The sequence below is a fragment of the Pocillopora verrucosa genome, chromosome 4 (assembly GCF_036669915.1).
Source record: "Pocillopora verrucosa isolate sample1 chromosome 4, ASM3666991v2, whole genome shotgun sequence".
NCBI classification, from domain to species: domain Eukaryota; kingdom Metazoa; phylum Cnidaria; class Anthozoa; order Scleractinia; family Pocilloporidae; genus Pocillopora; species Pocillopora verrucosa.
The window spans coordinates 25,382,653-25,398,305 of record NC_089315.1 but is presented as its reverse complement, the minus strand read 5'-3'; the positions used below and the strand labels follow the sequence as shown (position 1 = coordinate 25,398,305).

The 15,653-nt window shown below is 38.7% G+C and overlaps 1 protein-coding gene and 1 pseudogene across 1 annotated transcript; one reads left to right on the top strand and one right to left on the bottom strand.

Annotated features, from left to right (window-relative positions):
• Positions 1-3,138: 3,138 nt before the first annotated feature.
• Positions 3,139-11,117, bottom strand: LOC131775951 (trichohyalin-like). Its single transcript, XM_066165413.1, has 8 exons — positions 10,877-11,117; positions 10,063-10,229; positions 9,659-9,853; positions 9,251-9,445; positions 8,847-9,041; positions 4,357-8,637; positions 4,040-4,155; positions 3,139-3,360 (listed from the first exon to the last, which is right to left on the bottom strand). Exons 1-8 carry the CDS (start codon positions 11,097-11,099, stop codon positions 3,204-3,206), a joined length of 5,529 nt encoding a protein of 1,842 aa, XP_066021510.1. The 5' UTR covers positions 11,100-11,117; the 3' UTR covers positions 3,139-3,203.
• A 1,328-nt stretch (positions 11,118-12,445) lies between these two features.
• LOC131775956 (coiled-coil domain-containing protein 115-like) lies at positions 12,446-13,178 on the top strand (annotated as a pseudogene).
• The last annotated feature ends 2,475 nt before the right edge of the window (positions 13,179-15,653 follow it).

The window sequence follows — 15,653 nt, the reverse complement described above, 5'->3', positions numbered from 1 at the left end:
CTAATCTTCAAATTTGATCTAATCCAGATTAGTTGGCCAGTAAGGAAGACTGAAATTTTCTCCACATTGTGCATCTCACTTAATGGCAAAAATATTACCAAAATATTTCAGAAGAGCCAAAAGGATTGCCCATAAAGCAATGAGAAAATGCTATTGAAATTCATTGAGTCAAGTCTTGATAGTGTCAGAGAGCCAAAATTAATCCAAATGTCTATCATTGCTAAAGATTCAAACTACATGTAAATACTGCAAGACTTAGAAAACCATGAGCACTTTAAATTGATTCTGACAGGTCGGTTGTGTACTGTCCAAGCTCATTACAAGTTATAATAGGTAGTTAGCCACAAAACCACAGCTTTAAAACAATTGCTGCTCTTGTGGCTAATAGGCCTTCTCCTTGGAACACATAACGTCCCATAAATATTTCTAGAGTTCTCCGTTTCACTGTAAAGAGGCCACTCTATTCATGCTGAAAATTTTGACAAGAAACAGACGGTTTTCCTCTCTCATACCAAACCAGCAAGACAGGTCTTAGAGAGAGATGTGAGATGTTTTATTTGTGAGTGTGGGGCAAGGGAATCATTCTGAGACCCCAAGAGGAGTCAAACCTCCTCAGACCTTCTGAAGTGGCCATCCCATTATAGGCATTCTGGTGCAAATTGATGATAGCTTGGTGCATGTAAATAACGTCTTCACTTCACCTTGCCTCATGTTTTCCAGGCAATAGTTTCTAATTATAGAAGACAAAAATCTTTTATTTTCATGAATAAAAGGCAACCATGTACACTTATGTACAAATGAACCCTACACACCACAAGCTGCCACTCAAAATCTAAACAATTCACCAATTTTCCTTAATTCTAGTAACATTATTTTTCTCCCCTAAATTTTTGCATAAGCGTTGTTTTTTATTTCCCTTGACACCTCAGAACCTCCCAAGTGCTGTCGAAACAGGGCTTAACCAAATCTTTTGGGGATTAAAAGAAACTGTATTCCTGACATTTCAAAATTTTTATTAATAGTGAAGAGTTGATCTGTTGAAGTGGTGCATTATTTTTATATTACATCAAAATGACTAGGTGTTAGACTGGTAAAGGTGCAAGATAAAACGTTTTTATAGCCCAATATTCAAGCCAGAAAACTTCAAAAGTTTCAAATTAATTGTTGAAAGTTCTCAAATTCAGTTCCATCACCAAGGTTAATATCCTGTTAGATGAAACTTTTGGAAATTCGTAATTATAACGCCACCATCCTTTGCCTGTCCATTTCTGTTTCAGTGAGGGGGAGGGTAAGGTGAGACTGAATTATAGGTGGGAGTGTGACGCAATGGCCCTCAACTCTTGGCTTTGTTTAAGAAAAAAATCCATTCATGAAGCCTGCCCTTTGGAGACAAAGTTAGGTGAGTTATGTATCAAAAATTAATACTTATTAATTCTTCTTTAACACTGACGCAGTAAAAGCTTCGACCCATATGACTAAGGAATTCCTCTACAGCCACCTTTCCCAAGAAATAACCTTCGTCTTCCCTCCTTTTTTTTATTAAAGGGTTTTTCTGTATTTTTTTGAAGATGAATTTCTTTTTGACTATTTGTTAATGTTCTTCTGGTATGGAGTGATGTTTTTTATCTTACTATCTAGGATCTGTCCATGTGCACGCGATTGCAAATCCGTTGTTGGCCGAGCGAATAATTCAGCTCAATAATCACCCGCTGAGAGTGGACATTTTATTACCAGTAATAAACCGTCTGCCGCTCAGGAAGAAAGGTCTGGGTTCAGCCGTGGCCGGTCCATTTAGTTCTGTTCTTCGGCAACATACGTTACTGTCACAGCGTCCTTTCCATCCAGGGTGGGTGCTGGCGAATTTTCAGAAAAGAAAGAAAAGCTATCCGAAACTTTAAAACTGCTTATTATGGTTTTTTTTCCTTTGACTCTTTCACCTTTTTTTTTTTTAGTTCTGTTTTTCGTTTCGGCTGGGAGTGTTGGACTATCTGTTGGCGACTACTGATCTCCCTTCCGTTCCCCCTTGAAAACCGTGCGATTCCACCAAATCCTCCCCCCACCCCTCCCTCCACCACCCGAGGCGAAGAATGCTGACTGGTCACTAACATGGCAGAGGCCTTGTTTTAGTATATTATGGGTTGACGAGGAAATCTTTCCCTTACGAAGAAATTAAGTACTATACTCGTAAAGGTTAATGTTTAAATTTCCAATATGGTGGAAGATGATCGTTTCGACGCGTTTCGTTTCAAATATTACAGCTCTTTCCCGATAAATGAGTGGTAAATGGAACAGTATCAACTTTGTCGTCCGTTCCCACGAACAAAGAGAATTTTTTTTCCTGTGAAACCTATGGAAAACCTTATGACATAGAAATACAAGAAACCGAATGTTTATCGGTAAGTTAATAGTGCCCAGGTCACATTCAACTTCAACAAGGGTCAACCAATTTATTACTTGGTAAAACTTCTAATAGAATCAAAGAATCATGGTTAAGTTTTCTATCATTATCAGCGCCAGTGAATCTAAGAGAGGGTCAGTGAGGGATCGGTAAGGAATCATTAGGGAGGAGTCAGTTTACCGTGGCGTCACTGTTTGTCAGAGCCCGAAATTTACAAGATGACAGATAGAAGGAACCTGACCCAGGACTTTTCGATTAAGCTTCAATATCATGAACTTGAGTAGTGCTATCATGAGACAAAGAAGAATCTGAGCCCCCGCCCTCCATAGAACCCGGACGTTTATAAATTCCGCTCCAATGCTACAAAACTGAGCTACAGCAGGGACTTCGGGAGAAGCCAAGCACATACTAGGTTCGTGTTTTACAACCGCACACTGTTACAATCAGCAATATCGAAATTGTCATGTTCGTAAACAGAGTGATTAAGGTGTGAAATTTTGCCTTCCAGTCCCCTGCTTGTGTATAAGTGCCTGTAAGATGCGAGAAGAAGATTGCTCCTTTTCTTATTATGTACTGTCCCCTTCCCTAACACAGAACAAAAGTAAACATCTTTTTAGAGTATTTTAATATATTTACACTTAATGTCAAGGCACGAATGTTTATTTGAAGGTAAGAAGTATACCCTCTCCAAAAAAAAAAGATTATCTCGACTGCATCCAAAATTTTCAATGATAAAAATTAGTCTTATGTCATCACTTGGCTCCGGTTTGCCAATTCGTTGCATTGGTACTTCTCCCGCAAAACATTAACCATTGCACAGCAGTATCGAAACTGAATTAGATGATGCGTGTGTTGAGAAGTTCTGCATAGTATGGTCAACTTTAGCGATAGTATCAGCGCAGTTAAAATGTCGATCTCCCCGTGTTTCAAAGTGATGTTCGTCCAATCTAAAAGTATTGAACCTGCAATTAAAAGTGGGAGACACTTTTATTTCTAAATTACCCGTTGAAAGATGACAGGGAGAAGTTTGAAGAAAATATAAAAATACCATTGAAGACGATACGCTATGAGTGGTGAAAATGTGACCTTTAATATTGCGTAAGTTCCAATCAATGTATCCTGGCTCTTTTTGAAATTTTTTTATTTCCAGGAATAACCTTGTGTAAAATTTTGGGCTTAAAGGGTTTCTATTCACTGGCAAAAATCTTCGTCTAGTTTTGATTTATCACTAACCTCTTTCAATACTAGGCCTTTTAAACGCGGCGAAAAAGATTAATTCTGCAACAGTTGTGACGAGGGTTGCAGCTTTACCTAAAGCTATATCACTAAATTTTAAACCCCGAATATTGCATTTCTCATGTTCTGATTGATTTATTCAACTCCGATTATCAGCCCATATTCCTAGTCACTTCACATGGAAATACATTGCACGGAGCTGAAAAAAGCTCCAAATATCCAAACGTTCGGGATTTAATGTAGTTGAATAATTAATAATTATCTCATCAGATGCTTGTTGGATAGAGACTGGTGATACTCCGCTCGGCGCTACGCATTTTGTTGGCTATTTACCAAATCATATCCAAAATGCACTAATGGTATGATTGTTACATATTCTGGTAACAAAAAATATATATTACTGACCATTTATTTTCAGTGTCTCCCTGACTACTGCCTGCCACATTACTCTCGTCTTCCAAAAATGTTATTTTGTACGCATCCATTTGTCTCCTGTCTTTCAGGGTGTTAGAGGTGCTTTCCTGTAGAAGATACGAAATAAATGAATTACTCGCTTGAAAATATGCATGTCAAAATTACAGCACATCAATTAATTCCAAAAAGAGCAGAACGTGAAAGTTGACAATGGGATTTTAGGGTGTAGTCTTCGTGTACATCGTCTCGCGCTTCAAGATCGCTCTCATCGCTCTTGCGTCTCGCGCTTAGGGAGGAAAATATCTCACCTCACATGATGACTCAGAGGACTTCCTTTCGTGCCCATCTTTCAGTAACTCAGTCCCGCTGAACTGCCTTTGCTTCTCCCTTGTAAGACGCTCTGTAGCAGCTAAAAATGCTCTGTGTAGGTTTGCGTTCTCGTTCCTGCTATTTTCAAGTTGAGTTGAGAAGCGTTTCAATTCGCCTTGCATCTTATCCGCATCTCTGGTCTTCTTCATAGCACAAGTCCTAAGGTTAGCACATTGTTCATTTTGCTTCTCGATGAAGGATGCAGCAATAACCAACTTTTTTCTCACTTCTGTAAGGGTTGTCTCAATGCGAGTTATCTCTAAGCCTTTCTCTTTGTTCACTTGTGTCAATTCTTCAATCTCTTTCTTCGTCAGACACAATTTGGCCTCCATGGCTCTGAGAAGCGAGCATTTCAAACGCAGGGTTTCATTTGTGACATCAAGGCTGGCTTCCTTTTCTTTTAAGTATCTTTGCGTCTTTTGAAGATCCTCCTCCTTGTGTCCAAGACACTGTATGAGCTCGGTATTTTGGCATTGAATATCTTCAAGCTGACGTCGCATGGACGACAATTCCTTAGCACTGTCTTTGAAATTACTCCTTAAGTCTTGAATGACTTTTCCTCTTTCATTCAAATCTTCCCTCAATTTGTCTAACACACGCTGTGCATGGGCTTCCTTCTTTTTCATTACCAGGCTCGATGCGGACACTCCTCTTGGTCTTTGTACCAGGTTCTTCAGCCGTTTTCCCACGCCTGCTATAAACGAACCCCTCTCCTGTGTATATCTTTTTGTTCCTTTTTGAATGAGATTCAATCGATGAGCTTTACCCGTTTTAGCCTTAGCCTTCCTCTTGAAAAACTTTTTGTGCGACTTGTTGTGTGCTATTTGTTGAGTTAACTCATTGATCTCATCATGAGCCTCCTGCAATGACCATTCTTTCTCTTTAAGAGATATAAGAGTCTTTTCTCGTAGATCACTCATCTCTAGTAATCGCTTCTCAAGTGTTTCAATGTTCTCAGTCAATCTTTTGTCGTTATGAGAGTTACACTCAGACACTTCGACAGCCTTTCTCAGAGTTTCTTTTTCCGACTTCTCCCGTTCCAGTTCCTCTGTGAGCATATCGATAGTGGCAGTAGCTTCCTGTAACGAACTTTCCTTGTTTTTTAGAGACATAAGAGTGGCGTTTGTCAGCTCATCTTCTGCGCGTAACTGATTCTCAAGAAGTTCAATTCTCTCTTCAAGCTCTTTCTCTCTACAAGAGCCAACCTTTTTTGCTTGCATGGCCCTTTTCTTCAGACGCTCTTTTTCTGACCTTTCCTGTTTCACCTCAAGCACCAAGGCATCCACTGAGTGATTTGTGTTTCTTTTCATGTCTTCCATTTTTTGTAATTGAGTCTCAAGTTCTCGTATTCTTCTAGACTGCTGTTCGAGGCGGTCCTTGTCACATCTTTCCTGTGTGATCTCTTCGATTAAATTTTTGATCGTTTCATCTTGCTTCTTTATGATGCGGTAATCTTCCTGCATTTCCTTCTCTTTGCTGTTCACAGACGCTGTTGCCGCCTCAGTTACATTTTTCAACTGATTCTGTAAAAGTTGGACTTTTTCTCTTAGTTCAATCAACTGGTCATCCTTTTCGTAAGCCTTTGATAGTCTTGCAGTCAAAGTGCAGTTCTCTCTCCTCAACCTTGTTATATGATCTTCAAGTGTTCCTGTCATACTCGATTTTTCACATCTTAACTCATACAAATGGTGATCTCTTCCTGATTCCTTTGATAGTTCCGATGACAATGCAGACTTTTCTTGTTGTAACTTTGCAATGTCATCTTTAAGATCACTGATAGTCTGCGATGTTTCGCATTTTAGCTTATGGAACTGCGTCGTCTTTGTCACATTTTCCTTCTTAACAATCTCTATTTCTCTTTTCATGCTCTGCGTAACATTTTGAAAACTACAGCTTTCTTCTTTAAACGCGTCCACTTGTCTCTCCAACAGAGTTACTCTCTGTTCTTTCAATTCCACGGATCCGTTTAGTAATTCTACTTCTTCGCGTAGATGTCTGCATCCATGGAGACTAAGCTGCGTATTCTCCCTTTTCATTTCCTGAATCATTATATTCAGCTCATCAACCTCAAACGTCAGATCTTCATTGCTTTCTTGACTGTTTCTCAAGCTTTCCTCCAAGAAATCAACATCACCTCTTAACTGTTTTCTTTCTGCTTCAAATGCGTGCACTTGGCTCTCTAATAAAACTGTTCTCTGTTCATTCAACTCCAGAGATCCATTAAGTAACTCTACTTCCTCACGTAGGTGTCCACATTCCCAGCGACTGTGCTCCACTCTGTACTCTCTCTTCATCTCCTGTATCATTATCGTCAGTTCATCGACCTCAAATGTAAGAGTTTCATTACTTTCTTGACTGTCTTTCAAGCTTTCCTCCAAGTAATCAACATCATCCCATAACTCTTCTCTTTCCACCATAACCTTTTCCAAGAGTTCATTTGCATCTTCCCATTTTTGCTCCTTTCTCTGGAAATCACTTTTTAAATTTGCCAGCTCTCTTTCTTTGTATTCTTCTTTAGACTGCAGTTGCTCAACCTCAACTTTGCTCCCATCCAGGTCAGCCTGTAAAGTTTCTATCCTCTTTCGGTACGTTTCAAGTTCCTCGTTTATGATGCAAATCTGCATCTCGAGCTCGGTATTTTTCCTTTTAAGTTTCCCAAATTCCATTTCCACATTTTCTTTGTGGAGCTTTGGTTCTTCCTCTGAAATCTTTTCTTCCGATCGCAATGTATACTCTTTTTTACTGACAGGGATAATTGTTTCCAAAGCCTCGGACAACCCTTGTTGGATTAAATATTCCGTTATGTTTACGACTGCTGCCACTGATTGCTCATATTTCGGTAAGGCGTCGCATTCATGGAAATTTTTCTCGTTGTCCTCATTCTCAGCACTCTGTGAAACTTGAGACCTGCTTTCCTCTGTGTGCATGTCTCCCTCAACTTCATCAGGGAAACAGTCAAAGTTATCCTGTCGAGGCATCTCCTCCTCTGGGTTACTTTGTTGGCTGTCCGCTGTTTCGTCGACCATAGAGTCTGTATGTCCCAATATTAGCCTATCAACCTTAGGCAACGTCTCTCCTAATTTCTCAACCTCCGCTCCATTCGTAATTAATCCAGAAGAGTGAGGTGCTTGAACTTGCTTAGACTCTGCGATATCTGAAGAGGTGTCGACGGATGGTTTAATTCCATTTGCTCTAGGGGTTTCATCATTTTTCTCTTTCGCCGTTGTATTCACAGCCTCCATGGCCTCATTTATACACTTAGCAACTACTGCAGTTTCTTCCGAAACCTTTGAACTCTTAGCTGAGAGTTTCTCAAGTTTGCGAGCAACTTTTCCCTTCTGTTTTTCGATCTTCTTACGTTCTCTTTGTTCTAACTTCTCTCTTTTAATCGCCTTCTTCTCCAGTCTCTTCAACTGCTTTACTTCTTTCCGCTTCTTTTCCAGCTCTTTTACACTTTTGTACTCTATGATCTGATGAGGTTCACGTAACACTTCGTTACCAACGTCTTCGTTTATAACAGTTTCGTTTCCTATGGTGACATTTTTGCTTTTCTCACTCTCTGGACTTTCACCGGAATTCTTATCCGGTTGATCATACCCTTCTGTTGAGTCATTTTCATCAGCTGTCCCTTCCTGATATTTACGTCGTTCGACTCTTATCTTCTCCAATCTATTTGCGACTCTCTTCTTTTTCTCGTCCATTTTTTCTCTCCATTTTTTATCCTCGAGCTCTCGTCTTCGGCCGATCTCATCAAGGCGTTTCAAGTCTTCTTTTATTTCATCCCGTCTCCGTCGTATCTCCTCAATCTCATTTGTGATGCAATCTTCCCTTGCCTGGCTCTGTTTGATCTTCTCCATTGTCTTGTTCATAGATTCGACAGCCTGTCTGTTTTCCTCCGCAAACTGTGCCTTGAGCCGTCTGGATTTTTCGTTCAGCTCAGCCATTTTCCGTTGGTATCCGCTGGACTCAGTGAAAGAGCTACAGTCCAACTCTTCCTCGCTGAAAACATTTTCTTCCATCTTGTTCTTTGTACCAAACTCTGTTTCCAGTCTGATATTTTGTGCTGGGCTTTCTTCTCGTGATTCTCTCTCATCCTTGCAAACCTGATTACTACTCTGGTTAGCTTTGGTTACCTCTGGCTTGACCTCTTCCGCCCTTGCTGCAGATGATTTCTCTCTTGCTGAGCTTTCTTCTCGTGATTCTTTTGCATCCTTGCAAACCTGATTATTTAAGCACAAAATGCGTTGTTTTAGTTGCAGCTGTTATATGTCTGGATATCCCTTATAAAGCTAACATTCCTAATTCGCGAAGATGTGAAACAAAGGCTAATCACGATATTAAGTTCCAGATCCTCCAAAAGAGACAGTTGTCACTGTGAAATACTTCACCTCTTGTATTTGCTGAAATGACATTTTCTTCCCAGATTTACCTGTTTCGACTCTGTCTCTGTTGGTGTAAGCTGTCGTGGTACACGTCGCCTGACAATTGGCGTGGTTTTCTGAGCGCGCCTATAACTGCTCTGTTTAGCTTTGGTGACCTCTGGCGTGACCTCTTCCGCCCTTGCTGCAGATGATTTCTCTCTTGCTGAGCTTTCTTCTCGTGATTCTTTTGCATCCTTGCAAACCTGATTATTTAAGCACAAAATACGTTGTTTTTGTTGCAGCTGTTATATTTTTGGATATCCCTTATAGAGCTAACATTCCTAATTCGCGAAGATGTGAAACAAAGGCTAATCACGATATTAAGTTCCAGATCCTCCAAAAGAGACAGTTGTCACTGTGAAATACTTCACCTCTTGTATTTGCTGAAATGACATTTTCCTCCCAGATTTACCTGTTTCGATCCTGTCTCTGTTGGTGTAAGCTGTCTTGGTACACGTCGCCTGACAATTGGCGTCTTTTTGTGAGCGTGCCTATAACTGCTCCGTTTAGCTTTGGTGACCTCTGGCGTGACCTCTTCCGCCCTTGCTGCAGATGATTTCTCTCTGGCTGAGCTTTCTTCTCGTGACTCTTTCTCATCCTTGCAAACCTGATTATTTAAGCACAAAATGCGTTGTTTTTGTTGCAGCTGTTATATTTCTGGATATCCCTTATAAACCTAACATTCCTAATTCGCGAAAATGTGAAACAAAGGCTAATCACGATATTAATTAAGTTCAAGACCCTCCAAAAGAGACAGTTGTCACTGTGAAATACTTCACCTCAGGTTTTTTCTGAAATGACATTTTCCTCCCAGATTTACCTGTTTCGACTCTGTCTCTCTTGGTGTAAGCTGTCGGGGTACACGCCGCCTGACAATTGGTGTGGTTTTCTGAGCGCGCCTATAACTGCTTCGTTTAGCTGTGGTGACCTCTGACGTGACCTCTTTTGCCTTGGCTGCAGATGATTTCTCTCTTGCTGAGCTTTCTTCTCGTGACTCTTTCTCATCCTTGCAAACCTGATTATTTAAGCACAAAATGCGTTGTTTTTGTAGCAGCTGTTATATGTCTGGATATCCCTTATAAAGCTAACATTCCTTATTCGCGAAGATGTAAAACGAAGGCTAGTCACGATATTAAGTTCCAGATCCTCCAAAAGAGACAGTTGTCACTGTGAAATACTTCACCTCTGGTATTTGCTGAAATGACATTTTCCTCCCAGATTTACCTGTTTCGACTCTGTCTCTGTTGGTGTAAGCTGTCGTGGTACACGTCGCCTGACAATTGGCGTGGTTTTCGGAGCGCGCCTGTAACTGCTTTGTTTAACTGTGATTGAAGGAATGGCACTTTCCGTTTTCTTGTCTTGTTTGCCTTGAGTTTCTCGCAGTTTAATACCTGTGATCAATTCGAGATTACCAATTAGCTCCCCTTAGGAAAAATTAGGTGCAAGCTTTTCATTTCTTTAGCAAATGTCATGAAGCTGTAACTGCAGAAATTTGCCTCCAGTTTGTGCAAACAAGCATCGACTAAGTGGCTTGAAATAAACAAGATGGCTGATGAAATTAGCAACCGAAAGAGGCTTGTTTAATTCTGGATCAAAATCTTAAAAACTTGAGGAAAATCTTTACTCAGGTGAAGTTAAAATATGTTAATAAATAAATAGATAAATAAATGAAATAGAAAACTGAAAAAAGAGTTAATAAACAAATAAATGAATAGAAATGTGATGACAAACAAGAAACAATTAATGGTAGTAATTTTTTTCTACATTAAATAGGAATTTAAAGTTAAAAACAAGTCTTACTCATCGACTTTTTTAAATCGAGGAACATTCAATTAGTGTCTTTTCAACCCTGTACAACGTGGTTTCCACCAATTTATCTCAGTTGCTACTTTTTCTTACCTACAGCGTATGTTATGATAAAGACAATATGGTGATTCCAGCTGTTCGCCTGAAACCGTTTTATAAAATGTCTTCAATTTTCGATATATTACTTCAGTGAAAAAACTGACGCTGGCTAACTGCTGAGAAATAAACATACCTGAATCTCTTCCTAGAGGTTTTCCTCCTTGAATAGTTTTGAAATTCATGGGTAGATTATCTTTAGAACCAACTTTGGTCTTCCTCCCATTCACTACAATCGGAATCCGTGATGACCGCTTACTTTGAACTTTGTTCCCTAAATCTTTTTGCAGACCCGCTGTTTTATCTGCTTTGTCCTTTGACGAGGAACTTCTGACATTGTCGCTGCATAAGCGATTCATTCTGACTGGTATTCTTGATTTCAGTTGCGGAGAAGGAAGATGTTTTTGGTCGTCTTTTTTTTCGGGGCGAAGCCACGAAGCCATCGCGTCTCACCCGCGGTTTTCTTTTGTTTTGTTTTTGCAGTTTAGTTTTTATAGTATTTGATTTTTTTGGTTTGCGTTAAGTGTTTTTTTCTCAAATAAGACTGTGAACAATCCAAATTTCCAAAGCTCCGAACCTCGATACCGACCGCACCGATAGCTGAAGCAAATGATTTTGTTTTGAGCGAAAATCCATGGAAACCATCTCTTACGAGTTTTTCGTCACATAAGTCAAGGAAACCTTCGATAGCTCACGCACTGGAATCTGATATTCAGTCTTATAAATATCACAATTTTGTGTCCAAACTTCATGACTGTGAAATCTTTGAAATTGTTTGTCTTCGAATGGTAGCCAACACGCAAATATAGAGCAAAAGTAGGATATTTTCAAGCAAAGAGGAACTCAGCCGTTTACCACAACATCGACTGGCGTTGAAAGACGGCAAAGAACAGCGCCAGCGAAAATTGTTAATCTTTGTAATAACTAGAGAAAACTCCATCCCTTCTTGGATCAAAAAAGATTCATTTATGTTCGAAAAATAATCTCATCGTACCTTTGCAGAATTCTTATAGTTTTCTTTCTCAGCTACATATAGATCAATTGAAGTGAGTGGGAAAGTGCTCCTCCATTCATTCATCCAACAAAAATGGGTTTGACGCTTCCAATGAATAAACATGGGCTTCTTTCTTCCTGATCAGATCAAATTTAAAGAAAATAGACTCCACGCTAGGAATGGCAGTGTACTATACGGGACTAATGTACATCTGTGAGCTGAGTCCATCGATATGAACACGCCGCTTAGTAGCACGCTTTTTTCGCGAAAGAATCCACTATTTCCGTTTGATCATCAGAAAAAGGCGTAAAGTTGCATCAAAAGTCCATATAACTTTGCGAGGAGGCCTGTATCCAAAAGGATATTGTAAAATTTCAAACTGATCGACCTTCGCAGATTTCTATCTTCCATCTCTGCCGGCCTTAGTTTGTCTCAATCTAAATTGTCTTGACGGCGGCTGTTAACGGGTAGTGAAATGATCAGTAAAATCATTAACACTAACTTTCGGATTGACATAGTTCAACAGTTCAGAGTCTGTCACATCACGATTGCGAAAGTCGTCAAAAAGGCATTCGATCAATGAGGAGAGATTTTCCTTTACGTTTACTAACAAACCGCAATGCACTGGAATGCAACCTAAAGTTGACGAAATGTTGACTAAGTGTACAAGACATTGCCTCGTACTCAATCTCCCACGTTTCTTTTTTCAAAATGGAGGACGCGTGTGAGGAACTAGATCACCTCATCGTTGAATTTTTGGAGTCTTTCGAATGTCTTCAGGGGAAAAGGGAATACCTGAATGCTTCAATAAGAGATGGACATCTAAACCTATCAAAGGCTCGTCATTCGATGGGAAACAAATCCGTGGGTGCTTTGCAATACAGTCATAAAATGGACTGCGCGCTGCATCATGTAGGCGTTTATTTGGAGACATTTCTACAGAGCAGTTCAAAAACGCTGTTGTAACGTTCGAAATGGAGAAAACACTACCAAGAAGAGAAAAGGGTGCTTCGAAAGCTGATTATTCTGAAAAGAAGAGGAGGAAAACATAGTCAGAAGAAGGAAACCTCAAAATTCAGGTGCTTCGAGCAATCTATGAAGCAACTTCGCGTATCGAGGATTTGCGACGCAAGTTTTCCTCTTTAGAGATATATAAGTTACATATCTCTAAAGAGAAAAACTTGCTTGTAGAAGATGCAAATTATTAATGGTTGTGTTGAAGATCCCCTTAAATGGTTTGAAATCTTGGTTCCTTGACTTGTTTAAAAACTGGTCAAAAGAATTTTCAGAGCGCCATTGAACTAAGCTTTCACGTTGTTTCATTTGTTTCATTTCAAGGTTTGAAATGAAGGTGAAAGAGATTATAAAGAAGTTGAAGGGTTTTAAAATTAGAAAGAGAGAATTGTTAGAAGAGAGGAAGAAATTGCAAGAAATCGAAGACTGATTGTTATCCCACGAAAAAGATGGGTTCGATATCTTGGCCGATATCCCTTGCGGAATGGATTTGGAATTCCTCGGAATTCCTTGGAGAAATACCCAGAAATTCTAAGTTTATAGCCAACAGGACTTAAAGTTCCTAGGAATTCCTAGGAATTCCAACTCAAAGCACCAATGACTTTCCCTGAAAAGCTGTAAATGTAAAACATTTCCTAGGAATTTCTAGGAATTTTCAGGAATTTCTAGGAATGTTTTGGAATTACTGGGAGTTTTAAGTCAAATTCTTGAGGCTATTAATATAAAATAAATACTAAAAATTCAAAAATCCCTGTTAAAATTCTAGGATTCAATGAAATTTATTTACAAGCTTAATTAAGGTTTACATGTAAAATGTTTTTAAAAGAAATAACAAAAAATCAATAACTTTTGTAGCATTGCTGATGTTTATCTTAATGGGTTGACAGTTATGCCTCTGTCCATATGTGTTAATAGAAAAAGCTAAGCTATTGTAAAGTATCTTCTTCCCTAAACAGTGTGTTTCCCTCACATTTAAAGGAAATGGCAATTTTGGTCTCACTGTTCACAATCCTGGTGCCCATCTAGCAGACTATGTTGAAGGATGGGGTCCCCTGTGGGCATAGTCCACCTTTGGGTTTGAGGACATGAATGGAACCATCATGGACTTGACACATGGCACAGGAAATGTCTGTAGACAGGTACTTTTAACAGACAGTTAATTTACACCTAACACCTTTACACCACCCCACTGCATGGTCACCTCATTAATTTGGTGACCTTGTTATTATGGTCAATTTTGTTTTCCAAACAAACAAATAAAGTACTTGAAAAACAATATTTAACAATATTTAACTTAAAGTAACATGATGTGTGTATGGCCAAGTCTGTTGTTGTTTTAATTGTAGAATTCAGTTATGTTCAATGAAGTACCCTTGGTTACTATTGTATGCATATGTTAAACTTGTTGCATTCCAGGTATTTGTTAAATAATTTACAGTAGTTTTAGTAATATTGATAGCAATTGTCATCATCATCATCAGTAGCTTCTTTACAGTACTGACAACTTCTTTTTTGCTTGAAAAACACACTGTTATTAAAGATATTAATCTACTTTTTTCCATTCATGTTTTAGAGTTAATTAAAAATCTAAAGAAGGCAGAGAATTGCTTTATTGCTGGAAGGGCTAAGAAACTGGTAGGGCTACCACAAGAGTTAATGGAGAAGACTGATATGGAAGTTATTGGAGGCAACAAAGTTTAAGTGCAACGAATTCTCAAGTTAGAATGGATAAGTGTTTTTCTTGAAGGAGTACACCAGAATGGTAGAGCAGAATGGCTATGTTCTCTTGTTTGCCTGTGGCAAGGTTGGAGAGGTTGAGTGTTTTGTGTGGGATAGGCAGTCTGGGATCACATTGGCAGTCTTTAGAGAAGTACAGCCATGTACCTCTCTTTAGTGAGGCTGGTCATCACATATTAAGTGAAATAAGAATGGTACAAATAAATTTTAGCATTAGAAATTGTAATGAAAGCAGTTGAATTCGCCATCAGAACTGACTTTTTTAAACTTAGGTTCTCATTTTAAACTAAATTTTATACCATACCTAAAAAATATTAAACAATTTTCTTGATAGCTGACTCAGAGAAGAACAATAGGTAACCTTAGAGCTGTGACTATTGAAGTGTGACTTGCAAGTTTCATTTGTATATAAAGAACGACTTGTATTTTGCACCAAAAATGAAAAGAAGTAATATTTTTGAGGACGTCCAGTGACCTGGACATTTAAGAAACTAAGTTATGAAAAGAAACTCGGTTTGTACTTCTCTCTAGTAACAAGTCTTTAAAATATTTTCAGACCTGAGCTTCAAGTAAAACAAATCAAAGAAATCAAGGAAAAGGTGTTATTTCTTGAAGGTAACAGTGACCACCTCTGTCTTGTCTGCATGCCAAATGTTTGTGGAGTGTGTGGATAATCCTTGAGTATTGGAACTCTTACAAAAAATGTTTTGTAAGAATAAAAAGAGGAAAAAAAAGAAAAAACAGCAACAATAATCATGAAAAAAGAAAGATTAAATAGGTGTTGAATTTGTCCAAGGCATGAAGTTTCTACTAAAAATAATCTGAACAAAAGGTCTCTGACAGAGTTTGAGGCAACTGCATGAGCTTGACTGTTCCAAGGTTCTGTACATTGGCAACTTGCATTTAACATAAGTTACTACTGCTTCATGAGAAAATCCATATTAATGTAAAGATTTACTAAAACTTAGTTTGAATAATAAATTTTGTGATCTTTTAGTTATAAACATATACATGTATCTATATCTCTTGGTAAATTTTGTATAGCATACGTTTTACTGAGCCTAAGTTTTAAGCCTCTAAAATTAGTCCTTTTCTTAAAACCTTTGCATTCAAGGTATTGAGAATTTCTTGGAATTTATGTGAACTTCAGGGCATTTAAACTGTCTCA

Excerpts from the sequence above, each read along its gene's own strand:
- LOC131775951 (XM_066165413.1), bottom strand. The coding sequence starts at position 11,099 with ATGAATCGCTTATGCAGCGACAATGTCAGAAGTTCCTCGTCAAAGGAC. Across the intron at positions 10,230-10,876 it reads ACCTCTAGGAAGAGATTCAG|GTATTAAACTGCGAGAAACT; the intron begins GTATGTTTATTT and ends AATTGATCACAG. Across the intron at positions 9,854-10,062 it reads CAGAGACAGAGTCGAAACAG|GTTTGCAAGGATGAGAAAGA; the intron begins GTAAATCTGGGA and ends TTAAATAATCAG.